This window comes from Palaemon carinicauda, chromosome 24 (genome assembly GCF_036898095.1).
Source record: "Palaemon carinicauda isolate YSFRI2023 chromosome 24, ASM3689809v2, whole genome shotgun sequence".
Classification (NCBI taxonomy): domain Eukaryota; kingdom Metazoa; phylum Arthropoda; class Malacostraca; order Decapoda; family Palaemonidae; genus Palaemon; species Palaemon carinicauda.
The window spans coordinates 64,969,214-64,996,235 of NC_090748.1; the positions used below are offsets into that span (position 1 = coordinate 64,969,214).

General features: G+C 42.6%; 1 protein-coding gene across 1 annotated transcript in view; it reads left to right on the forward strand.

Annotated features, from left to right (window-relative positions):
* Klp64D (kinesin-like protein 64D) overlaps positions 1 to 27,022 on the forward strand; it is a 390,644-nt gene that overhangs the window by 202,758 nt on the left and 160,864 nt on the right. The window contains exons 5-8 of the mRNA XM_068348147.1: positions 554 to 693; positions 856 to 1,053; positions 6,671 to 6,842; positions 15,179 to 15,270. Coding sequence (XP_068204248.1) covers positions 554 to 693; positions 856 to 1,053; positions 6,671 to 6,842; positions 15,179 to 15,270 — 602 coding nt within the window. The remainder of the gene's footprint in view (positions 1 to 553; positions 694 to 855; positions 1,054 to 6,670; positions 6,843 to 15,178; positions 15,271 to 27,022) is intronic.

The window sequence follows — 27,022 nt, forward strand, 5'->3', positions numbered from 1 at the left end:
TTATGTATACATAGTTGTCTGAATTCTTGAAACAATCTTTGGCTACTTCGCTAGAGGTAGGGGATCAGTTGTCTTTAAACTGTAAAAAAGAAAAAGAACTTAGTTAAAAGTTGTTAAAATATCATGGCAATCAATAAATGATAAACAAATCCATTACTTTATGAAAACATTAAATTATATAAGACCAGATACAACAGAGTATACATAGTTTTATAACAGGAGGGTAGGTGAAGACTGATACTTATATGCAATTTAATTTTTTAGCCCTAGTGTAATAATGGCTTTCTGGTTTTCATTAAAAATTAAGAAAGCTTAGCTGTTTTAGGTGTTATATAACAATGAAAATCCATTATACTTTTATGTCATTTTCCTTCAAGGCTATGGTACGTAGAGATTTTTCTAGTTATGACGAAGTAGGGGTCTGGGGATGTCATTTAATATGGCTGGAAAGTTATTTGCATTTTGATGTGATTTTTTCAGTAATTCTATTGCATAGATTCATGGATTTAATGAAAAAGAAAATTACTACAAAGATTATCTTTTCCATTTGCAGGTGCGGTTGGTGCTACTAACATGAACACGCATAGTTCAAGATCCCATGCTATCTTCACGATAACCATAGAATGCGCAGAGAGAGATGAAGTAGGGCAACAACATTGGCGTGTTGGGAAGTTACACTTGGTGGATCTTGCTGTGAGTGTCTGTTTATGGTGTTGAATTTATTTTGAGTGACATGCTACATTCTCTGTTTCTTGGAATAACACTAAGGTTCCATTCCTATCTATTGTATTAATAATCATGGTTAGAAAACAATTTCTACTTGAATGTGTTTTTCCATATCTTATTATCTTATAGGGCTCTGAGCGTCAAAGCAAAACTGGAGCAACCGGTCAGAGACTCAAAGAAGCCAGCAAAATCAACCTGTCACTCTCAACTCTAGGAAATGTAATCTCTGCTCTTGTTGATGGAAGGTCAACACATATCCCTTACAGAAACTCAAAACTTACTAGGCTATTACAAGACTCTCTAGGTGGCAATTCTAAAACAGTAATGGTAAGTCTAGTATTGTACTTTTATTTTTTCTATGAACATTGAAGATTTGGGATTCAAGATGTTACAGGCAGAAAACAAGGCAGCAGCAGTCAGAACGCCACTAAAAATAGATTCAGGAATTGCTTTCTACATGACAGATTTACTGCTCATATTGTCATTAGCAATTAGACTTTTGTAACCTTTCCTATCTCCAATTTTTACCTTTTACTCATGAACATAACCTTGGTGTAAGTCCTATTTGTTTAAGAATGTGACTAGGTGGTCTCAGTGAATTAGTTTATGATAATGAAAATATACAATACTGTACTATTATTTATACTTTGCTGCTATTATCTTTGATATTATACAGCTCATGGTAATACTGGTGAGAAGAATTAGTAGAATACTAAGTGACATTAAGGTCAATTATACAGAAAGAAAGAGTCAAACGTTGCTGTATATTTTTGTTATTATGGTTATTACTTTTATCATCATCATTATCATTATTACTGTACTGTATTTGTTTTTGGTTACTACTACTGTAATTTTTTCCATCACTATATACAAACCTTACGCTCTTTATGTAGGAGTACTATTTTGGCGATAGCTGAAACCAGCCGTTAAAGCTTTTGCGAAGTGTTACTTCCCTCCACGGATTAGTGGAGGGAGCTAGCATGGGTAGACAAGCCACACTGTTCACTAGTAAACAGCACTAGTAAACAACTCCCCTGTCAAAATCAAATAAAGAATTCCCAAATATAACTGGCCTATAAAGCTATAAATTTCCTTTTGTAATTTTTCTTTTTACATGTGTGCCTACCCGTGGGGTTCTTAATCATGCGGGTTTTTCCCGGTAATAAAGGGCGACATTGCAGCACTTTCATAGCGGCAGAAAAAACGGATCCTCACAGACTCTTGCCTTGCATGTAAGGGTCACTCCTTCACGCAGGAGTCTCCATTCCCATTGTGTCGGGAGGGGCGCCCTCCTAGTGGACGAGGTTGAACAGGCGACAGAAGAAAAAGGCTAAGAGGGATTCTTCTCCTTCTAGGTCATCCTCCAAAGGGAAAAAAACCTTACCATCAAACTTTGTCGGCTCAATCTTGTCATGTTGACTCTGCCCTGTCAGCTTCCCCTGGGGGTCGGTCAAGCATGAGTGGCGCCCATGTGACTCCTGGACAACCCCATATGGTGGGGATCTCTGTTGCTTCCCCCAGCGAATCATTGCCAGCCACCACTGCAGGGGAGTTACTTTCTGACGACACTGATCGTTTGATCTGGCCTTCCTTGGGGCTCACAGGTTCCTCATGCAAGGAAAGGTTACAGGAGGTCATGCGGTTGGGTGCACTACGGAAGTAGACATCCTCACCAGGGGTTGATTTCCATCTTCCCCCTCGAGGCTCTGTAAGTCGAAGACCGAGAGAGTCTCACGCCCGTTCGGCCGTCTTGACCTCAACACCTCTTCATCCAAATGTTTGTTCTGCTTCGGCGGGCGGCCGTGAACAGTTGCTGACAAGTACACCTTGGAGTGACTTTTCGGGGGATCCCTCCAAAGTGAATCCTGGGACTAGCTTCGGCTACGTCACAAGGGTAGTTCATAGTGCTGATCTAACTGGGTTCGCTCAGATAGAAGGGAAACAAAGTGAGCTGCCCAGAGGTCTGCCTCCAGGTATTGAACAGCCCCCCCCCCCCCCAGCTCAGCCATCTTCTTGTCCACGTGGAGATTTGCTGACGGGTAAAAGGGGTTGATCACCCTTCCCGGCTATGACAGAGGTTGCCCTCTCCTGAGTGGTCTCCCTCCCCCTCTGTTGATTCCACTGAAGGGTACTGGATTCGTCCATGCCCTGTTCCATTTCACCGGAGTTCAGCTTTTTGGAGCTGGATGACAATGGTGCAATTCCTCCCCCTCACCGTCATGTCCGTAAGACACAACATAGAGTTCATCTACGTAAGATCAAACGCTCGGGAGCTTGTGCCTTCGGTTTCTACCTCTCGCAAGGTAGAACCTGCTTTGCTGCCTGCGGATAAGTGCTCAGCAGCTGCCTTGTCTTCCTCGCCCTTACAGGAAAGGAAGACAGCTTGTCTTTCCCCTTCAGAGACTAGGCAGGCAGGAGAGTTTTTCTCCGTGACACATAACCGAAGGATCAAGCTAACCGGAATCTAACAGACGAGTCTTGCGTAGCTTTGCATACCCTGCCACTTAGCGAGGTGGACAGGCAAGATTGTATGCCTGATGAAGGTGTGTGCTTTACCTCTTGCTATGTGCATTGCTGTCTTGGACGAGTCTTCCCAACTAGATTGGCATACACAGGAAACAGTCTAGAGCTCAGGCGAGCTCAACCTCACGAGCGCATTCTGTGCGCTACACATAGATAGACAGGCGAGCACAGGTAGATTACACCTTACCTGTGCGAGCTGAGAACGGTGTGTGCACAAGCGCATCTTATCAGCTCTCACCCTGCCAACACTCGCCTTACTTTTGGTTTACCTTGCGAGAGGAACAGCAGGTTCCTTTACAAGGAAGGTAGCTTTACCTTCACAGATAGATCGCTCGGTCGGGCCTTTGGACAGCGCCCAGTTCATTAGGGAAGATGCGCACATGGAAGGGCACAAGTCGACATCCTTTTGTGCCCTCACATTCCTTGGCATTCCACCTAAGCTAAGGAAACAGGTTTGTGGGCCTCAATTTGGAACAGTTCTGTCTTGATCATCCTCTGACAGTTCCACCCCCGGAAGTTCCTACCATTCCTTTGGAGGTTTCTTACTCCTCCAGATGCAGTAACTCTGTTAGGCAGCCCTCCTTGTGCCACCCCCAAGCCTCTTTCTCCTCAGGTGTCTGCAAGGTATCAGAAGTATCAGAATACAGTCTGCCCTCGGTAATCACTGGTTCTAGCTTCCAGGTTACGATTTTTCACAGCCAATGACAATGCAATACTTATTAAATAAAAATTCTCATAAAAATCCCGATAAAATTCAAGCTATGCGATGATTTCAAATAGCCCGCACTCCTTTTCACTAGGAGTGCTGCGTGCCACTGGCTATCTCTACACCCAGCTGGTGCTAGCTCCCTCTGTACAGTGTATATCCATTTACTGTGGTAAAAAATTACAGCTTTATTTGGAATAAAATGGGTTTTGATTAAAATGGTGTTTCACTTAACTGTATCCAATGATAATGCATGTAATATTCACATTTTAGTATTGTATTTATAATTAAAAACATAGTGAATTATAATCTCAGGTATTGTTTACATTAAAATCAGCTGATCAACCCTGCATAGTCCGTTGTCAACCTCAATTTTCGGATCAAATAACTCCCTTATTATTAAGGCACGCTACCGAAGGATATTTCATATTTACTAAAGCAATCACTTATTAATTGATCTATCATTTTCCAGTTAGCATACTGATTTCAGCAGTTTTATTTGAAATGCTTCTCTCATATTTTATTTACCTGTACTGTAAGTTGAATCACATAACGTTAACTGGAGTTTCGTTCATGTTGCCAATACACAATATTTTATAGTTTTTAGCTCTGTGGTGCTTGATTATAAAGCCTCAGTAGAGACTTTGCAAAGAAACAAAGATTTCATTGATTAAAGAGAGAGAGAGAGAGAGAGAGAGAGAGAGAGAGAGAGAGAGAGAGAGAGAGAGAGAGAGAGTGTGAGTGTGAGTGTGAGTGTGAGTGTGAGTGTGAGTGTGAGTGTGTTAATCGAATGCCGTATTTTTGTTTGTTTCTTGTATCACCTAAAGTATTGAATTGCTCACCACAACTAATAATAGTCATGATGATTTCATTCTTAAACTCAGGTTGCCAAATGTGAACTAAAGTTTTATTTGTGAGAGAGAGAGAGAGAGAGAGAGAGAGAGAGAGAGAGAGAGAGAGAGAGAGAGAGAGAGAGAGAGAGAATGTGTGTGTTTGTGTTGTAATGGAATGCCGTATTTTTGTTTGTTTCTTGCATCACCTAAAGCATTAAATTGCTCTCCACAACTAATAATAGTCATGATAATTTCATTCTTATACTCAGGTTGCCAAATGTGAACTAAAGCTTAAACTCAAGTTGCCAAATGTGAACTAAAGTTTTATTTGTGTGAGAGAGAGAGAGAGAGAGAGAGAGAGAGAGAGAGAGAGAGAGAGAGAGAGAGAGAGAGAGAGAGAGAGAGAGAGAGAGAGAGAGTGTGTGTGTGTGTGTGTGTGTGTGTGTGTGTGTGTGTGTGTGTGTGTGATCTCACCGAGCCAAAAGTAAAAAGTGACAAGACAACACAGGTGCGTGAGTAGGGTAGCAGGCTTGACGCCTTAATCCCCACTAACTAGCAGTTTGGGTAGTTACACCTCACTAAAAGTCGTATGGCTAGTCTTCCGGCTTCGCCGAAAATATACCCCTATTATTAGCGAAAGGGTTTGTATTTAGTGTCGTAACAATTGAATTTTTGGCTTTTTAAGTGGGCTCATGGGTGATGTAAACATTAGAATGTATAAATGGAGTAAAATTTTCCATAAACATTTCAAGTTAAGATATACGTACATCAATCTCTTCAAACATTGGGCTGATCACTACCTTGAACACTTGTTTCTACATTGCCACCCAAATAAACTAATCTACCCTGTTCTGAACTTTCCCTCAATCTAGCACTCTATCCTCTTTCCATTTCCATTTAAGGTCCTTATCACAAACCCAATTTGATACTACTGTTACTTTACACATTCTTTCATGAGGTTATCTGTGAATTCTGCACATTCCAAACATCTAGGTTTTAATTTATATCGTTATCCTCGATGTGAGACACAAAAGGGAGTAAGGTTCTTTTTCTTGAAAAAAGTAATCTATCGATTGAAGATTTAGCACACAAATAATCTTTAAAATCAGCAAAGGACATATCTGCATACACTAAGTTTAAGCTATCAAGCAAGCAAAAAAAAATAACTTCCAAACTCAATTCAAAGTCAGTGTAGTGAAAGGAAGAGTGTTTTACTAGAAGTTGACTGATAATCAGAAGCATGCTCACACGTAGATTCTTCACCACAGAGTGGCACTGATGGCATGTCCAGCCATAACAATGGGGGTGGTGAGGCAATTTAAGTGGAGAGTGGGAATTGCTTTAATTTTTTAAAGATAAACATTGAGAAGAGAGATCTTCTCCTACTAAGCTAGATAAAAACAGGTAAGTATTGAAATAAATTTTATCGGTAATATTCCATTTTCTTTTGGGATATTAGATGTTAACTATAGTGTGTACAGCTGTATAAAGGATATTGTTTCAACTTAAAAATTCAGGATTCTTAGATTTGTTCAGGATACAACCTCTTTGTAGATAAAAACTATCAGTAGGATTGGTAAGTTGCGAGTGTGCACTTTCGTATGTGAGAGAGCCTTCAAGGCATGAAAGGTGATTTGATTAAGTAGATAATTGGCTTAAATGTTAGTGTGAACATTTTTACCTGACCTTTTTTTTTTACTTTGTTGAAAGGGCTACTTTTGGACTTCTGGAAACTTATTGTGAGAAAGATATGAATTAATTTTATCAGAGTAAGTTTTATATTTTGTACTGTACTTTAAATTGATTTTATCCAAGTACTGTAGGTAATTTATATTGTTCTTGAAAATCATCTAGGTTAATTTTGCTTTGTTTTTCAATCAAGTGTGCAAATGTTGGGCCAGCTTCGTATAACTACGATGAAACTATAAGTACCTTACGCTATGCCAGCCGAGCCAAGAACATATGTAACAAGGCCAAGATTAATGAAGATCCGAAAGATGCACTTCTGCGCAAGTTGCAAGAGGAAATCAAGGCACTCAAGGGGCAGTTGGAAGGTATAGTCCTATTTTGAAATTTCACTTTGTATTTAAAGCCATTTATGTCTTTAGAGGTAACAACTACAGTACTGTACTTGCGAGAAAGTACTCTGTGAGGTAACTGAGTATGCTTGAGGCTTTATATGGTAAATTTTCACAAACATCATTTGTCTTAGAATTAATTGTTGTTTTTTCCCCTACCCTTAGTGAACGATTATTACAGTGTGAAGGCTAATTGACTTTCATACCCCTTCACTTTTTATGATAATTTGTAATAGTATGATATGTATAGATGTAATACTTTCTTGCATATATGAAAGATGCATGTCAGCTGGGCAAGCCCAACCATGATAGTAACCTCCCCAGTAAACAGCTTAAACTCACATGCCAAGGTGGGGCTCGATCTGCTGTCTATACAAATGCAAGGGTAACACAAGCAGTTCCAGGGAGTTTTGTGGTTGTTATGGCACCCTCCCCTATTTTTTTAAGAAAAGAGTTTTACTGTTAAACTTGTGGTTATCAAAAAAAAAAAAGTATGGCTGTTAAACTTGGGGTTTTTGAGAAAAAAAGTTTAAGGGTTGAAGTTGATATGTTCAAGAAAAAAGTTTGACTGTTAAAGTCGGCATTTGGGTGGAAAATATATATTTTGTTGGTTATCTTTTTTCAGGTTTCATCTGTTATTAAGTTAATTTGCTTTTTACAGGTTTTCCTATGATGGTCTTCTTGCTCAGATTTAAAATCTATTGGTGATTTAACATTTGAAAGTAAATATCTGATAGTCATTAACATTAAGTGTCAAAACCATTCTAATTACAAATATGTAGGGTTGGGTCAATAGGAACTCATCCCCTTCAATGGACAAGTGTTTTATGTTTATTTTCTTTTTTGTATTTTCTCTTAATTATAGACTTTTCAATATTAAACTTACCCGATGATCATGTAGCTGCAACTCTGTTGCCCGACAGAAAAAACCTAAGGTCGGGATACGCCAGCGATCGCTATACAGGTGGGGGTGTACAACAACAGCGCCATCTGTCGAGTAGGTACTCAGGTACTTCTTGTCAACAAGAACCAATTTTTCCTCTGTCGTGCCACCGGCAAGACCTACTGGATACGCTGTTGTTTCTGGAGTTGATTTCACGCTTTTTGGTGATGTATTCTCTCTAGATTTTAGCTTTCGCTGTACAGGAGTTATTATCATTACCTTATCAAGCTTTTTTGATTAGTTTTGGATTAATTGTTGACGACTTTGATAGATTTTGGATTCCCCCCTTGGCTAATTCAAGATGTCTGACCATACTCAAGTCCCCAAGTACAGGCAGTGTAGCGCTAGGGACTGTTCTAGGCGTCTTCCGAAGGCCTCTATAGATCCTCACACCGTTTGTTCCAATTGTAGGGGTAAATCCTGTCAATTGGAAGATCGATGTGAGGAATGCGCTGGGCTTTCGGAATTCGATTTTAATGAATTCCTTAAGAATGCACGTAGGCTAGAGAAGGATAGGATCAGGAGGAGTTCGTCTCGCTCTTTTGATTTTTCCTCTCCCCATGCCCCTCAACCTATTCCTTCCCCTGTAGTGGTGACTCCCGACCCTTCTACTAGCTCTCAACCCTCGATGGCGGACATGATGCGTGCCATTCAGGCTCTTGGTGACAGAGTGGAGTCATTAGCTAATGACCGCAATCAACTCTTGGCCGATGTCAAAGAGTTGAAAGAGAAAAGTGCAGTGGGAAGTGTAGTGAGTGCAAGTGCGGTGAAAAGTGTCAGTGTCAGTGTTACGCATGAGGGTGCATCTGTTCGTGCCAGTCGTCCTCCCAGTCCGGGACCTCTTGCAAGCTCCCAAGCCCAGGGGAGAAGCAATGTCGAAGGACCAAAGGGTTCGACAGGCCTTGATCAGCGTACGGATGTACCCTCAGTGGTTGCGGACGTATCTTGCAGAGATCGTCCCATCCACAAGCAGACGAGTGAGCCCATTCATTCCTCGTCTGTGGAAGAAGTTTCTAGGCAGAAACGCTGGACCAAGGTCTCACGACCTCTCAAGCGCAAGGTCCCTTCCGAGCGAGTCCAACGGCCCAGGTGTAGCCACTGGGTCAGTTCGGACTCGCCGCAGTCTTCCGAAGACTGCACACCTCCCAAGAGAGGTAGAGTGGTTCCGCAGCAGGCAATCACTCCGTCTGTTGCCGCACCAACCACTGTAGACCCTAAGTGGTCTATGCTGCAGTCTATGCAGACTCAGCTTGCTTCCTTCATGCAGGAGTATCGTGCTGAGAAGGTTGACACTGCACCTGTTAACCTACAACCTGCCACGGTTGTGCGCTCAGCAGACACTGCGGCTGCCTGCTCCCACACTCCGGCTGTGAGAGCTCCACCACCGATGCGCAGTCGACCCTGCCAGACGCATGTTGACGTTAGCCGACGTGCGGCACCCTCCGTTGACATGCGTGAGCTACCGCATCAGCAGTGGGAAGGTGCTGTCAAGCTGCCGTGTTTTGACGCAATGTGGCAGGCTCCGCAACCCACGGCAGTCCCCACCACGCACCATCACTCCGCTTTTGTTGTTGCCAGCTCTCAGACTGACCAGCAGCGGCATGATGTTGGATCCAGTGCAGCTACGCATGCACCCGTGCTGCCGGATTCAGCCGTTCAGCTTTCTTCTCCTCCTTTGCCGCTTCCTCCTCAGCATTCGGATGAAGGAGTCTCTGATGACGACGAAGCTGCGCATTTGGACGATCAACACTCCGACATAGAGGAACCCAAGACTACGCCTCCCTCCTTAGACTTTAGGAAAGTCCTTGCCCTGTTTAGGGAGTTGTATCCGGACCAGTTTGTGTCTGCAACCCCGCGCTCACCTCCCTCTGAGTTCGCTTTAGGCATGCAGTCAGCAGCTCCTGCCTTTACGAAGCTCGTACTCGCGCGCTCATCCAAGAGAGCTTTAAGGGTACTGGGAGAGTGGTTGCAGTCCAAGAAGCAACTTGGGAAGACATCCTTCATCTTTCCACCAACCAAGCTTGCTTCCAAATCTAGCGTCTGGTATGCCACGGGAGAAGATCCCGGCTTGGGAGTTCCTGCCTCTGCCCAGGGCGACTTCTCAAGTCTGGTAGACTCTCCCCGCAGGCTGGCTATGAGACGCTCCAAGATTTGCTGGACCTTTTCGGACATGGACCATCTTTTGAAGGGAGTTTTTCGTGCGTTTGAGATCTTCAACTTCCTGGACTGGTGTTTGGGAGCGTTAAGCAGAAAGACTTCCCCTTCGGATAAGGACTCTGCCATGCTCATCATGTCATGCATGGACAAAGCCATTCGGGATGGGTCTGGCGAGCTTGCGGCTTCGTACGTGTCTGGAGTTCTTAAGAAGCTAGATCACCTTTGCTCCTTCTTGTCTGCGGGGATCACACCATGTCAGAAGTCGGAGTTGATGTTTGCTCCGCTTTCCAAGTGTCTCTTTCCGGAAGAGCTGATCAAGGGGATTGCCGCCTCGTTGATCCAGAAGGATACCCATGACCTGGTGGCGTCATCCGCACGTAAAGTCACAGCTTTACCTTCCGTGCCTAGACCTAGGATGGACACACCAGCGTCTAGGTTCATTCCGCCCTTTCGTGGCAGAACCTCCAGCAGAGGAGGTACCCGTGCCGACAGTCAACGTGGCAAAAAGAAGAAGGGTTCCAAGTCCTCAAAAGGCAGAGTCTGACTGCCAACCTCTCCAGACAGCAGTGGGAGCCAGGCTCAAGAACTACTGGCAGGCTTGGGAGAACAGGGGTGCAGACGCACAGTCTGTGAAGTTGCTAAGAGACGGGTACAGGATTCCATTCTTGCGCAAGCCCCCTCTAGCAACTACTCCCATCGACCTCTCTCCCAGGTACAAAGAGGAGGACAAGAGGCTAGCTTTACAGCAAGAGGTGTCTCTCTTGCTATAAAAGGGAGCGGTAGTCATAGTCCGGGACCATCAATCCCCGGGCTTCTACAACCGTCTCTTCTTAGTAGCGAAGAAGACAGGAGGGTGGAGACCGGTGTTGGACGTCAGTGCTCTAAATGCTTTTGTCACCAAGCAGACGTTCACCATGGAGACGACGAAGTCGGTGCTAGCATCGGTCAGGAAGGAAGACTGGATGGTCTCGTTGGACCTAAAAGACGCGTACTTTCACGTCCCCGTCCATCCAGACTCCCAACCTTTCCTAAGGTTCGTCTTTGGAAAGGTCGTTTACCAGTTCCAAGCCCTGTGCTTTGGCCTAAGCACGGCACCTCTAGTGTTTACCAAACTGATGAGGAATATTGCCAAATTCCTGCATTTGGCAGACATCAGAGCCTCCCTCTATTTGGACGACTGGCTTTTAAGAGCTCCGTCAAGTCGTCGCTGTCTGGAGAATCTCAAATGGACTATGGATCTGACCAAGGAATTGGGTCTCCTGGTCAATATAGAAAAGTCCCAACTCGTCCCATCCCAAACTATAGTCTATCTAGGTATGGAGATTCAGAGTCGAGCTTTTCGGGCTTTTCCGTCGGCCCCCAGAATCAGTCAAGCCCAAGAATGCATCCAGAGCATGCTGAGAAGGAACCGATGTTCAGTCAGACAGTGGATGAGTCTAACAGGGACGCTTTCATCGCTGGCCCAGTTCATCGCGTTAGGGAGACTCCACCTCCGACCCCTTCAGTATCATCTAGCTGCTCACTGGAGAAAGGACATGACGCTAGAAGCGGTCTCAGTTCCTATATCCGAAGAGATGAAGTCTGCGCTGACTTGGTGGAAGAACAGCATTCTTCTCAAGGAAGGTCTACCATTGGCTGTTCAGACCCCCGACCACCTTCTCTTCTCGGACGCATCGGACACGGGCTGGGGTGCGACACTGGACGGACGGGAATGCTCGGGCACGTGGAATCCGGATCAAAGAGCACTTCACATCAACTGCAAGGAGCTACTGGCAGTTCATCTGGCCTTGAGAAGCTTCAAGTCCCTCCTTCTAGGCAAGGTGGTGGAGGTGAACTCCGACAACACTACAGCCTTGGCGTACATCTCCAAGCAAGGAGGGACTCATTCGAGGAAGTTGTTCGAGATCGCAAGGGACCTCCTCACCTGGTCAAGAGATCGAAAGATATCGCTTGTAACGAGGTTCATTCAAGGCGACATGAATGTCATGGCAGACCGCCTCAGCCGGAAGGGTCAGGTCATCCCCACAGAGTGGACCCTTCACAAGAATGTTTGCAACAGACTATGGGCCCTGTGGGGTCAGCCCACCATAGATCTGTTCGCTACCTCGATGACCAAGAGGCTCCCAAATTATTGCTCACCGATTCCGGACCCAGCAGCAGTTCACGTAGATGCCTTTCTTCTGGATTGGTCCCATCTAGACCTGTATGCGTTCCCCCCGTTCAAGATTGTCAACAAGGTACTGCAGAAGTTCGCCTCTCACGAAGGGACACGGTTGACGTTGGTTGCTCCCCTCTGGCCCGCGAGAGAATGGTTCACCGAGGTACTGCAATGGCTAGTAGACGTTCCCAGGACTCTTCCTCTAAGAGTGGACCTTCTGCGTCAGCCGCACGTAAAGAAGGTACACCCAAGCCTCCACGCTCTTCGTCTGACTGCCTTCAGACTATCGAAAGACTCTCAAGAGCTAGAGGCTTTTCGAAGGAGGCAGCCAGAGCGATTGCCAGAGCAAGGAGGACATCCACTCTCAAGGTCTACCAGTCAAAATGGGAAGTCTTCCGAAGCTGGTGCAAGGCGAATTCAGTTTCCTCAACCAGTACCTCTGTAACGCAGATAGCTGACTTCCTTTTACATCTAAGGAATGTAAGATCCCTATCAGCTCCTACGATCAAAGGTTACAGAAGCATGTTGGCAGCAGTCTTCCGCCACAGAGGCTTAGATCTTTCCACCAACAAAGATCTACAGGACCTCCTTAAGTCTTTTGAGACCTCAAAGGAGCGTTGGTTAGCCACACCAGGTTGGAACTTAGACGTGGTTTTAAGGTTCCTGATGTCAGCAAGGTTCGAACCGCTTCAATCAGCCTCTTTTAAAGATCTCACTTTGAAGACTCTTTTCCTCGTTTGCTTAGCAACAGCTAAAAGAGTCAGTGAGATACACGCCTTCAGCAGGAACATAGGTTTTACATCTGAAACGGCTACATGTTCCTTACAGCTTGGTTTTTTAGCTAAAAACGAGCTCCCTTCTCGTCCTTGGCCCAAATCGTTCGAGATCCCAAGCCTGTCCAATTTGGTTGGAAACGAACAAGAGAGAGTACTATGCCCAGTAAGAGCTCTTAAGTACTATTTAAGACGTACAAAGCCATTACGAGGACAATCAGAAGCTTTATGGTGTTCTGTTAAGAAACCTGCTTTACCGATGTCGAAGAACGCAGTTTCTTATTACATCAGGCTTTTGATTAGAGAAGCCCATTCTCATCTGAATGAGGAAGACCATGCTTTGCTGAAGGTAAGGACACATGAAGTTAGAGCTGTCGCTACTTCAGTGGCCTTCAAACAGAACCGTTCTCTGCAGAGTGTAATGGATGCAACCTATTGGAGAAGCAAGTCAGTGTTCGCATCATTTTATCTTAAAGATGTCCAGTCTCTTTATGAGAACTGCTACACCCTGGGACCATTCGTAGCAGCGAGTGCAGTAGTAGGTGAGGGCTCAACCACTACATTCCCATAATCCCATAACCTTTTTTAATCTTTCTCTTGAAATGCTTTTTATTGTTGTTTTTGGGTTGTACGGAAGGCTAAGAAGCCTTTCGCATCCTGGTTGATTTGGCAGGTGGTCAAATTCTTTCTTGAGAAGCGCCTAGATTAGAGGTTGTGATGAGGTCCTTTAGTATGGGTTGCAGCCCTTCATACTTCAGCACCTAGGAGTCGCTCAGCATCCTAAGAGGATCGCTAGGCTCAGTAAGGAAGACGTACTTAAAAAGGCAGAGTAATGGTTCAAGTCGACTTCCTTACCAGGTACTTATTTATTTTATGTTTGTTATTTTGAATAACTGCTAAAATGAAATACGGGATACTTAGCTTCTAATGTTAACATGTATGCTGGTCTCCACCCACCCCCCTGGGTGTGAATCAGCTACATGATCATCAGGTAAGTTTAATATTGAAAAATGTTATTTTCCTTAGTAAAATAAATTTTTGAATATACTTACCCGATGATCATGAATTTAAGGACCCTCCCTTCCTCCCCATAGAGACCCAGTGGACCGAGGAGAAAATTGGTTCTTGTTGACAAGAAGTACCTGAGTACCTACTCGACAGATGGCGCTGTTGTTGTACACCCCCACCTGTATAGCGATCGCTGGCGTATCCCGACCTTAGGTTTTTTCTGTCGGGCAACAGAGTTGCAGCTACATGATCATCGGGTAAGTATATTCAAAAATTTATTTTACTAAGGAAAATAACATATTTTGAAAAGAGAAATATCCCCATACGTCTTTATTCTCGGGTCAGAGTTTATTTGAAATCATTAACTATTTTTGGCTGAAAGCATGAAAGTCGTGTGTGTTAGTGTTGATGATATGAATAGTCCTTTGTTAAAAGAATTCTAAATCTTTTAGCATGCGCAATACACTAGCTAAGTAATTGCAGCAGCGTGGGAATCAGCTAATTATCTTGATTGAATTGTTAAATAGATTGAATATACAGTACGAGCCAGTACTAATAATTAAAGTGACTACCTAGGTCTGGTATCGTAAATTTAGATGAGATAAGGAAACGTATGAAATGAAAATGAAACTTATAGAAAAATAACCAAAAGGCAAATGAATAGAAAAGAAATTATATTAATAGCTTAGATGAATAGTCCACATATGAGGAGAGGAGTCAAGAAAAAAGATGAATCGTCCACATATGATGAGAGGGGGCAAGAAGAAATAAATAGATATACTGTAGTTGTCAGAAAGTTTCTTTGCAAAGAAGATAGCTTAGTTTTTGTAATTTTGACAGACTAGAAATTGGTAGATGATATATTCACATAAGGAGATACTGTAGAATCATTTTGTTACCACCATCAAACATTTTCAAATCAGATTTTCTTTATTCAGTTATTAAACATGGAATGGATTTTATCTTTTCTATCTCATGCAATTTGTGCCTTAATCATCATCTGGTTTAGGTCTTCATCTTTGCCTCTTTTCCATTTCTGGGCCTTACTATTGATCTTTGTCTTTCTACTTCCTAAGCTATTACTTTTCTGACTAAGCTCCTCATATCTTCTCATTTATCTATCCCATTTCAATCTTCCATATCTTGGTTTATTTTCAAGCAGCAGGACACCACATCTCTGCAACTTCTTTGTTAGTCTCATAATTTTTACACTGTATTCCAACTATAAATCTGTGTATTTTTAGGCACAGTTTAAAGTTTATCTCCTTTTCAGAGGAAGGTCAAGAGGATGAATCAGAATCTGAAGAGGAAGAGGAAGGAGAAGAAAAGCCAAAGAAAAAGAAAAAGAAGTTGAAAGATGAAGAGGTAAATAATTTTGTGTACAATTTCTTGATCATCATCATAAGGAAACCAGTTCTCAGTGTTCTGTATTTACTTTTTAAATTGTTAATATTTTATCCTAGTCTAGTAAGCACTGCAGCCATGCCTTGACATAGATCAATGAGGATCTTTTATAGTCATCTCTAATGAGTTTTTCAGAACCGATTCTAGCTATTGCTAGTTATATTATTCTCGTTCTGCTGGAGAAATATGATGGAATAATATCATTGTTCTGATGATAGCATTGTATAAGCATGTGTTTCCACAAGGTAAAGCATATATCTATATGTATGTCAGATGGGGTTTTATGGTTTTGGTTGAAGGTTGCACCGTTGTTGCAAGTAGTGAAGAGTTTACTGTATACATAGTCAGTAGAGCTTGTGTTAGAATAGGGAAGGAAATGAGTGAGTTGTTTCTAGTAGATGTTTTTTTCTAAGCTATGTATGTATTAACAATTAGTAATTATCTTTCAATGCCTGCATATTATATTTCAATTTCTTATGTCTACCAGTTCTACGATATATCAAATCAATCTCTCTACTCTCTCCCATAATATATATATATATATATATATATATATATATATATATATATATATATATATATACACAGTATATATATATATTTATTTATTTAATTTAATTTAATTTTTTTTTTGAGGCAATGGGGGCCCACTGTAAGAAAATGCCACGGGCCCATTTTCACCTAGTTACGCCCCAGGGTTGTTGCAAGTAGTGAAGAGTTTATACATAGTCAGTAGAGCTTGTGTTAGAATAGGGAAGGAAATGAGTGAGTTGTTTCTAGTAGAGGTGGGGGGAAGAAGAGAGGGATGTGTGATGTTGCCATGGTTGTTCAATTTGTTTGTTGATATAGCTGTAAGAAAAGGTGAATTTTTGAGTGCTTGGTCAAGGGTTGAAACTGATAGATGAGAGTGATCATAAGTGGGAGGTGAAATCAGTTGTTGTTTGCAGATGATAGTGTGATGGTTACAGACTTGAAGGAGAAGCTGTGTTAATTAGTGATAGAGTTTGAAATGTTATGTGAGAGAAGAAAGTTGGTAGTAAATGTGGGTTAGAGTAAAGTTATTAGGGGCACAAGAAGTGAGGGTGGTGCTAGATTGAATATTATGTTGAATGGAGAGTTTCTGAAGGAAGTGATGTAGATAAGTTAAAGTCTTCGGTTCTGTTGTTGCTGCAAATGTTTGAGTGGAATCAGGGAATAAATGAAGTATGTAAAATGCTGGGGGAGATGGAGGGAGTGGTAAAGAATAGAGGGTTAAGAATGAAAGTAAAGAGTTTTGCATGACAAAGTGATTGTACCAACTGTGATATATGGATCGGAGTTGTTATGAATGAAAGTAACGTAGACAGAAAACGAATGCGTTCGAGAGGAAGTATCTGAGGAATGTTTAGTGTATCTTGGTTGGAATGAAGTAGTAAGAGCGATCAGACAAAAATCTCCCACTACCATCACCAGTCACCACTAGATAGTGTGTTTATGAAAACTTGCTAATGCCCATGGATGAATTGACATGTCTGAGGCCCTTGTTCTGCAGTGGACTAGAAATGGTTGTATTTATTGCATGTTTATATATATACATATATATATATATATATATATATATATATATATATATATATATATATATATATATATATATATATATATATATATATATATCTATATATGTATAGGTATAAATATAAATAGATAGATATCTAAATCGGTAAAAATTTTTTTTTATTATAATGTTTTTCACGGGTTATTTATTCTGATAATTTGTTACATGCTTGCTTGCTTTTTTTTCTTTTTTTCTTTTTTACTTAACTTCTCAATATTGTAGTGGGTGGAGTTTATGATGGAATTTTATTATTCCTTCAAAATTTGGCTTGATTCAAAAAGTAAGATTCTGCTATATGATAATTTTTCATAGGATCTTTGAATCATGATGAATTAATTTTAATTTTAACTAATATTAAGAATATATGTCATTTCGGTTATATCTAATCCATTCGTTGGCAGAATCTAAACAGTTGCTTAAGCTTCCAGAATCTTTTCCTTCTTGGTGGCAGAACCTAGAGATTAATTAACTTTGCTTTAGTTGAGTGATTTGGGTATGACTTTGTCAGGATTTGCTCCAGTCTCTTGGTTGTACAGTACTACTATTCTTTTTTGTTCATCTGCTCCTCTAATGTTAAAATATGAAGGAAAACAGTTAACTCAGTTCTGAAGGTGTTGAGCAATTTGTTCAATTTACATTATGAGATTCTTCAGGACATCTCACTCCTTTTAAGACTGTATTTCTAATAACTCTGGTCTCCTCCAAGCATGTGAACAATTCCATACACTCTTGCATGTGGTCTGTCACTCTTATGTGTCTTTCCTTTTGCTCTGGACTTCCTTACCAAGACTCCTTAGATTCTGAAACTTGACAGTGGCTCCCTTTGTTTCTCATGCCTTCTTTTTTTCAATATTAAACTTACCCGATGATCATATAGCTGTCAGCTCTGCTGCCCGACAGAAAAAACCTACGGGCGGAATACGCCAGCGATCGCTATACAGGTGGGGGTGTACATCAACAGCGCCATCTGTCAAGTAGGTACTCAAGTACTCGATGTCAACAAAGAACCAATTTTCCCTCTGTCGTGCCACTGGCAAGACCTACTAAATACGCCGTCCCTAACTGGATTTGTTTGCACAACGATTTGGTGAAGTACACTATTCCAGTTTTGAGCTTTCGCTATGCAGGGGTTTTTTCTTCATTTCAAAACTTGAACTCGTTTTGGATAGATTTAATTATGGTGACGAAGAGAGTATGGACTCTCTTTCACTTTTAAATGGCCGACCCTTCCCTTAGACGGAAGTATGTTTAGGTTTTTGGTAATTTTGCTTAACACGTTATAGATCCATTTATTTTATATCTCTCCGCCTTTTTAGGCCTCTTCGATTAACTTTCCAATTATTATAAACTTATAAAAAATAAATTTTTATGTTTGTTTATATGCGACCTTTCCTAATAGTAGGCGGTCCTAACTTGGAACCGAAGTTAATTAACATTGAGCCCGTTATATCGTATTTAACCTTTAAAGAATTTAATACTTTTTTAATTTTAATGTTTTATGAAAGAATTTCTTTGATAGTCTCGTACTGTTTTCAAAGATGAACTAACGTTTAGTTTTTAGTCTCCGCAGTTGTTGACGTTCAGAACGTTCAACTTGCGCTCTATCGTTACGATAGAGAGAGAGTGTATCACGGTTTCACTTTGCAGTAAGAGTAAACCGATTCTAGCGTTTCGTTCATTCTTTCTTAGCTTAAATGGTTTAAATTCTAAATAAAGGAACTTTTTATTTGGGAAACCTTTCAGTTTTTTCCTTTAGCAAATAACATGTTTTAACGATATATAATTGGGCTCTTCTCTCAGGTGCTAAATCAAGAGAGAAGAGAGAGAGAGATAGAGTCGGAGGGAGAGAGAGGAGAATAAACGTTTCGTTCAAGCGGGTAACGTTGTTCTCGTTTTTTACTCTTCTCCCTAGTCGCTGTAGGGGAAGAAGGTAAAACGTTTCTAGGGTTTTATTCTTGTTCCCAGGCTTTATGCGGTGAGAGATTGTAAACGTAGTTTATTTGATCTAGTGTTTAGTCTCTTTTCCAGCCACTGAATTCTTTATCTTTATTTATGTTTTTCTGTTGCATTGTAAAACTGTTTTCGCAATTACTACCTTTTAATGAAGGATAGGATTGCGTGTTTCAAGTAGAAATCAGTTAAAGTTTCGATTTCAGTGAAATAAGTGCAAACAGAAAATCAAAAGTGATAAAGTGATATGCGCAAAGTGTTACAGTGTTGCGTCCGAGGGTTCGTCTGTTCGTGCCAGTTGTTCACCTAGTCCGGGACCTCTTACAAGCTCCCAAGCCCAGGGGAGAAGTAATGTCGAACGACTTATGGGTTCCACAGGCCTTGATCGACGAACAGACGTTTTTCCCTCCGTGGTTTCGGGCGTATCTACACACGTTAGCCGACGTGAGATCGCCCCACCCACACAAAGACGAGAGAGCCCATTTTTTCCTCGTCTGCGGAAGAGGTTTCTCGTAAGAAACCATGGACCAAATCTTGCAGCTTTTAAGTGCAAGTCGGTTCCTTCCGCGCAAGTCCAACGGCCTAGGTGTAGCCACTGGGTCAGTTCGGACTCGCTGCAGTCATCCGACGACTGCACACCTCCCAAGAGAGGCAAGGTGGTACCGCAACAGGCAGTAACTCCGTCTGTTGCCGCACCAGCTGTTTTAGACCCTCAGTCACAACGGACAGTAGCTCCGTCTGTTGCTGTTTTTTGTAGACCCTAAGTGGTCTTTACTGCAGTCTATGCAGACTCAGTTAGCTGCGGTTAGGCAGGAGTTTCGTGCGGAGAAGGTTGACACTGCCCTCGTTAGCCTACAACCTGCCACGGTTGTGCGCCCAGCTCACGCTGAGGCTGCCTGCTCCCACACTCCGGCTGCGGAGAGCTCCACCTCCGATGCGCAATCGACCCTGCCAGACGCATGTTAACGTTAGCCGACGTGCGGCTCCCTCCGTTAACATGCGTGAGCTACCGCATCAGCAGTGGGAAGGTGGAGTCAAGCTGCCGTGTTTTGACGTGATGCGTTAGTTTCCGCAACCCACGGCAGTCCCCACCACGCACCACCACTCCGCTTTGGTTGTTGCCTGCTCCCACACTCCGACTGCGGAGAAGGTTGGCGATGCACCCGTTTGCCTACAACCTGCCACGGTTGTGCGCCCAGCATGGCTGCCTGCTCCCACACTCTTGTTGTGAGAGCTCCTCCACCCATGCGCAGTCGACCCTGCCAGACGCATGCTGACTCCCACAGACACACGGAGCACTTCGTTGCCGTGCGTGAGCTACCACAAGCTGCCGTGTTTTGACACGGTGTGTCAGCCTCCGCAACCCACTGTGGTTACCGCCACTCGCCCGCAGCAGACTAGTCAGTCAGGAGTTGAGGCTTCCCCACACAGCTTTGGTTGTTGCCAGCTCACAGACTGTCAAGCAGTTACATGACGTTGCCTTCTGGTCTGCTACTAATGCACCAGTGCTGTATGTCCTCACGCACCTGTTGTGGTTGACAGTTCAGTTTTTGACAGTTCACAGACTGTCAAGCAGTTACATAACGTTGCCTTCTGGTCTGCTGCTTTTGCACCAGTGAGACCCTCACTGAGATAACCTAGCTTTTCTCGGACATGGTTCCTGTAGATGAGAAAGTGCTGTTCTCCCTCCTTCTGATATTCCTTTGAGGACTCTGTCATTTGGAGAGGAGCCTTAAGCTGCTTAGCCTCCTATGGACTTTAATTAAAGCATAACAAGGCTTCCAGGGATGGTAAATGGTTCCGTTTCAGTCGCTAACCCCGTCTGTTGCCACACCTGCTCCCATAGACCCTAATGGGCTTTGTTGCAAGACATGCAGTCCAAGCTTGTGTCCTTGATAGAGGATTTTTTACGGAGAAGAACCTTCTAGCCAACAACCTTCCTACCGGTTGGTTGTACGCCCTGTTGACGCTGAGGTATCCTACTCACGTCCGCCAGTTGAGATGGTTCCTCCACCGGTGCGACCCAGTGTGGGTTGCCAGTCGCACGTTGACGTTAAGCGACTCTCGGAGGTGGTTGTGGACGTTCAGTGTGTCACTAGGAAGACGTTCAACAACCAGCAGGGGTGACTTGTTGTGACGCAGTGCGGCAACCTCAGCAACCCTGTAGGGGGTTGACTGCACAACCCAGACAGTCTAGACAGTTTCGGGTTGACGCTGTACTTCCTCGCGTCCCCATGGTTGACAGTTCACAGACTGTGCAGCAGTACCATGATCTTGTGTCCGGCTCCGTCACGCATCCACCAGTGCGACCGGATTCAGCGAGTCAGACGTTGCCCACTCCGTTGCCGTTTCCTCATCAGTTTCGGATGAGGAACCCTCTGATGAGGACATTGCTGAACAAGACGATCAACCCCCAGCCCTGCTATCCATCCAGAAGATGCTGAAGAAGGAACACTGCCCTGTCAGGCTGTGGATGAGTCTGGTTAGGACACTGTCATCCGTGGTTCAATTTGTGTCACTTGGAAGACTACACCTCCGTCCTCTTCTGTATCATCTAGCTTTTCACTGGAAAAGGACAAGACGCTAGAAGCGGTCTCGATCCCGGTTTCCGGAAAGATAAAGTCTGGTCTGACTTGGTGAAAGGACTTTATCAACCTTTGAAAGGGTCTTCCCCTGACTGTTCAGACTCCCAACCACGTTCTCTTCTCGGACGCATCGGACGTAGGCTGGGGTGCGACATTAGGCGGTAGGGAATGCTCGGGATTATGGAACTCGAGTCAAAGGACAATGCATTTCAACTGCAAGAAGCTTCTGGCAGTACGTCTGACCTGGAAAAGCTTCAGGTCTCTCCTTCAAGGCAAAGTGGTGGAGGTGAACACGGTCAACACCCTGCTTTGACGTACATCTCCAAGCAAGGAGGGACCTACTCTCTGACATGGTACGAGTTCGCAAGAGACCTCCTCTCCTGTTCAACAGGTCTAGACTTTTCACTAGTAACGAGGTTCATCCAAGGCAACTTGAATGTCATAGCAGATTGTCTCAGTAGGAAGGGACAAATAATTCCAACATATTGGACCCTCCACAAGGATGTATGCAAGAGACTTTGGGCCACCTGGGGCCAGCCAACCATAGATCTCTTCGCAACCTCGATGACCAAGAGGCTCCCAATACTTTGCTCACCTATCCCGGACCCAGCAGTAGTTCATATAGATGCCTTTCTACTAGATTGGTCACATCTAGATCTATATGCATTCCCTCCGTTCTAGATTGTCAACAAGGTACTGCAGAAGTTCTCCTCTCACGAAGGGACAAAGTTGACGCTAGTTGCTTCCCTCTGGCCCGCGAGAGAATAACTCACCGAGGTACTTCGATGGCTAGTAGACGTTCCCAGAACACTTCCCCTAAGGGTGGACCTGCTACGTCTGCCACGCGTAAAGAAGGTACTCCAAGGCCTCCACGCTCTTCGTCTGACTGCCTTCAGGATATCGAAAGACTCTCGAGAACTAGAGGTTTTTCGAAGGAGGCAACCAGAGCGATTGCTAGAGCAAGGAGAACATCCACCCTTAGAGTCTACCAATCGAAGTGGGAAATCTTCCGAAACTGGTGCAAGTCAGTATCCGTATCCTCGACCAGTACCTCTGTAACTCAAATAGCTGACTTCCTCTTATATCTGAGGAAAGAACGATCTCTTTCAGCTCCCACTATCAAGGGTTACAGAAGCATGTTGGCATCAGTCTTCCGTCACAGAGGCTTAGATCTTTCCAACAATAAAGATCTACAGGACCTCCTTAAGTCTTTTGAGACCACGAAGGAGCGTCGTTTGGTTACACCTGGTTGGAATTTAGACGTGGTTCTAAGATTCCTTATGTCAGACAGGTTCGAACCACTTCAATCAGCCTCCCTGAAAGATCTCACCTTTAAGACTCTTTTCCTGATATGCTTAACCACAGCTAAAAGAGTCAGTGAGATTCATGCCTTCAGCAAGAACATCGGATTCTCATCCGAAACGGCTACATGTTCTACAACTTGGTTTTCTAGCCAAACACGAGCTGCCTTCTCGGCCTTGACCAATATCGTTCGATATTCCAAACTTATCGTATGGTTGGAAATGAACTAGAAAGAGTATTATGTCCTGTAAGAGCTCTTAAGTTCTATTTTAAAAACCTTTACGAGGCCCGTCTGAAGCTTTATGGTGTTCAGTTAAGAATCCATCTTTGCCTATGTCAGAGAATTCTTTATCCTATTTTATCAGACTGTTAATACGAGAAGCTCATTCCCTTCTGAATGAGGAAGACCAAGCTTGGCTGAAGGTAAGGACACACGAAGTTAGAGCTGTCACAACTTCCGTGGCCTTTAAACAAAATAGATCTCTGCAAAGTATATTCAACGCAACCTATTGGAAAAGCAAATCAGTGTTCGCGTCTTTTATCTTAAGAATGTCCAGTCTCTTTACGAGAACTGCTACACTCTGGGACCATTCGTAGCAACGAGTGCAGTAGTGGTGGGGGCTCCACCACTACAATTCCCTAATTCCAGAACCTTTTTAATCTTTCTCTTGAAATATTTTTGGGTTGTCCGGAAGGCTAAGAAGCCTTTCGCATCCTACTTGATTTGGCGGGTGGTCAAAATCATTTCTTGAGAAGCGCCTAGATTAGAGGTTTTGATGAGGACCTTTAGTATGGGTTGCAACCCTTCATACTTCAGCTCCTAGGAGTCGCTCAGCATCCTATGAGGATCGCGAGGCTCAGTAAGGAAGACGTACTTAAAAAGGCAGAGTAATTGTTCAAGTCGTCTTCCTTACCAGGTACTTATTTATTTTATGCTTGTTATTTTGAATAACTGCTAAAATGAAATACGGAATACTTAGCTCATAATAATGTCAACATGTAATGCTGGTCTCTACCCACCCCCCTGGGTGTGAATCAGCTATATGATCATCGGGTAAGTTTAATATTGAAAAATGTTATTTTCCTTAGTAAAATAAATTTTTGAATATACTTACCCGATGATCATAAATTAAAGGACCCACCCTTCCTCCCCAATAGAGACCCAGTGGACAGAGGAGAAAATTGGTTCTTTGTTGACATCGAGTACTTGAGTACCTACTTGACAGATGGCGCTGTTGATGTACACCCCCACCTGTATAGCGATCGCTGGCGTATTCCGCCCGTAGGTTTTTTCTGTCGGGCAGCAGAGCTGACAGCTATATGATCATCGGGTAAGTATATTCAAAAATTTATTTTACTAAGGAAAATAACATGTTTTCAGAACACAACCTCTTTTGTCCAGTATGTGGAGTAGGACATACATAAAGCCTACTCAAGAATTCACTTGTACGCTTCTAGCTGTTTTTTAACTTTTGTACTGTGCTAGGTGGTATTTCTTAGCAATCCATGTTTTCCAACAGTTATACTGGTATAAGTGGATGAGCAACCTGGAAGAGTAATGAGAGCTTTGGGTATGGAGGAAATGCCCCCTAAATCTCGATGAAGTCACTGGCAGCAGGGTGACAGATTGGGTTTAAGGCGATGGACAAACTATCTCTTCGGCTTTTACTCCTGATGCCTGGCGATTGATCTTACTAGAATTAGTATGGACCGGCAGGGATCACTTGCCTTAGTTAGATAGGTACTGCGCATCACAAGGAATTGGCTATCCTTTGATGAACCTAGCCAATGAATATTCTATGGATTCAGTCAGTCATGGAAAGAGAAGATGACAGAATGGCCCCTAATCCCAGGCGTAGCGGGGTGCTAAGAATCTCCCGTTTTATAAATACTAAAGAAAAATTGAAAATAGGTAATCGGAATGTTAGAACTATGAATCAGATGGCAAAGTTACAGCAAGTGGAGAGTGAATTTATGAAATATAGTTTGGATATCTTGGCCCTAAGTGAAATACTTTGAAAGGGGGTTGGTAAGGAAACTTTAGACCAAGGCAATATATATATCTACTCACGAAGATCAGCTGAAGTTGGAAGAGAAGGGGTAGAAATGATGATGACACCAAGAGCCGAAAAGGCCTTAATCGAGTGGAGAGCTGTAAATAGTACATTGTTACTAGCAAAGTTCAAATCAAAGCAGTGCAATATGAGCATTATAGTTTGCTATTCCCTAAGAAATGATTCCTCTGAAGAAAGGAAAAATGAATACTATGAAGAATGGCGGAGGGTAATAGTGGAGATCCCTGAGAGAGATATGAAAATTGTGATTGGTAACTTCAATACTAAAGTTGGAAGAAATAATCAAGGGATAGAGAATGTGATGGGTGTCAAGGGTCTTGGCAAAGTTGCAAATGAAAATGGAGCACATTTCATAAGTTTCTGTCCAGCAAACAATCTTGTCATTGGAGGTACTCTTTTTCAACACAAGAACATCCACAAGCATACATGGTCTTCACCATGTGGCAATTACAAAAATCAGATAGATCACATTTCCATTAATAAAGAGAGAAGGAGGACTCTGAGAAATGTAAGAAGCTATAGAAGTGCAGATATTGGTAGTGATCACCAGCTCCTCATTGCCTCACTGAAATTAAAATTGAAAACACCCAACAGAAAGGTGGATAGAATACCTAGGTTTGATACAACTAAGCTTTAAGAAGAAGAGCACAGAGAAACATTTACAATTGAATGTAGGAATGGATTTGCAGTCTTAGAGACTTTAAGAGATGAAGAACAGACAATTAATGAAGAATGGGGAAGTCTTGGGACACGCAGTTACAAGGAGAAAGCCATAGATATCAAATGATACTTGGGATATTATAAAAAGGAGACAAAGACAGAAATTGATTGTTGAAGGTTTTCAAGGAAGTAATGGAAATTACAAGGTGGAGCATGATAAGTATTCCAGCATTGACAGTGAGGTCAAAAGAAAAGCCAGGAATGACTAGAGAGAATATTTAGACAGTAAAGCAGATAAGGCTGACAATTCTATGAATTCAGGAAGTTGCTATGGTGTAAGAATCGCTCGTAGAATTATTAATGAAATCTTGACTGGGGCAAAGAAGAAGAAGCATATACCCATCAAAAAGAGAGATGGCTCTGTTATAGCAGCAGAAGATGAAGAAAGACAACGTTGGAGGGAAGACTTTAGTGAAGTTATGAATAGTAGATATGAAGGGAATAATTTGATTGATATACCTGAAGCTGATGAAGACCTTGATGTGCCCATGAAGGAATTCAGTGTGTTCGAAGTCGAAGCTATCATAAAAAACTATGGAGATGTAAAGCCCCATGATACGATCGAATAACTGCTGAGATGATACTGGCCAAAAATGTAGTGACTCCCAGACTACTTGCTAGATTATTTTGTAGAATGTGGCATGAAGAGGCAAAACCTAATGAATGGGAGTTTGGAGTATTGGTGAAAATAGCAAAAAAAGGAGACCTAACTGTTAGCAATAACTACAGAGGCAAAACACGTCAGTTGTTATGAAAATATATATTATTCTTGTTCTAAAGAGACTGGAGAGAAAGATTGATGAAATGGTGAGAGATGAACAAGCACGATTTAGAGAAGGTAAAAATTGCACAAACCAAATTTTCATTTTGAGACATGTTGTACAGCAATGCGTAGAACATAGAAATTCCCTTATGATGGCATTTGTGGACTATAGAAAAGCCTTTGATAGTGTGCAACTGCCAATTTTGTGGAGAGTTATGCGTTATTATGGAATTCCTTTTAAATATGTAAATTTGATTAAGTCTGTTCATGAGCATAACAAGTGCAAAGTTAATGTTAATGGAGTCTTATCAAATTAATTTCCAGTGAACAGCAGAGTATTCCAAGAGAATATGTTGTCATTTATGTTGTTTATCCTCCTCATGGGTTTTGTAATGCGCAGAACAGTCAGAGATGGTGGAGAAGGATTGGACTGGATTGGTGATAGGAATTTAGCAGACCTAGAATTTGCTGATGATGCTGTCCTTGTTAGCCGAACACCACAGTATTTGCAATGCTTGCTTACCAGAATGCATGAAATATCGCACGAGGTTGGGCTGAAAATAAATAGAAATAAGACGGTGGTGATGAGAATGGAGTATGCAATGGAAGATAAGATATCATTGGAAGGAGAAAGGATTAATGAGGTAAAATCATTTATGTATTTAGGAACAATGATCTCCAATACAGGGTCTTTAGAATTAGAGTTTAGTGAAAGATTGAA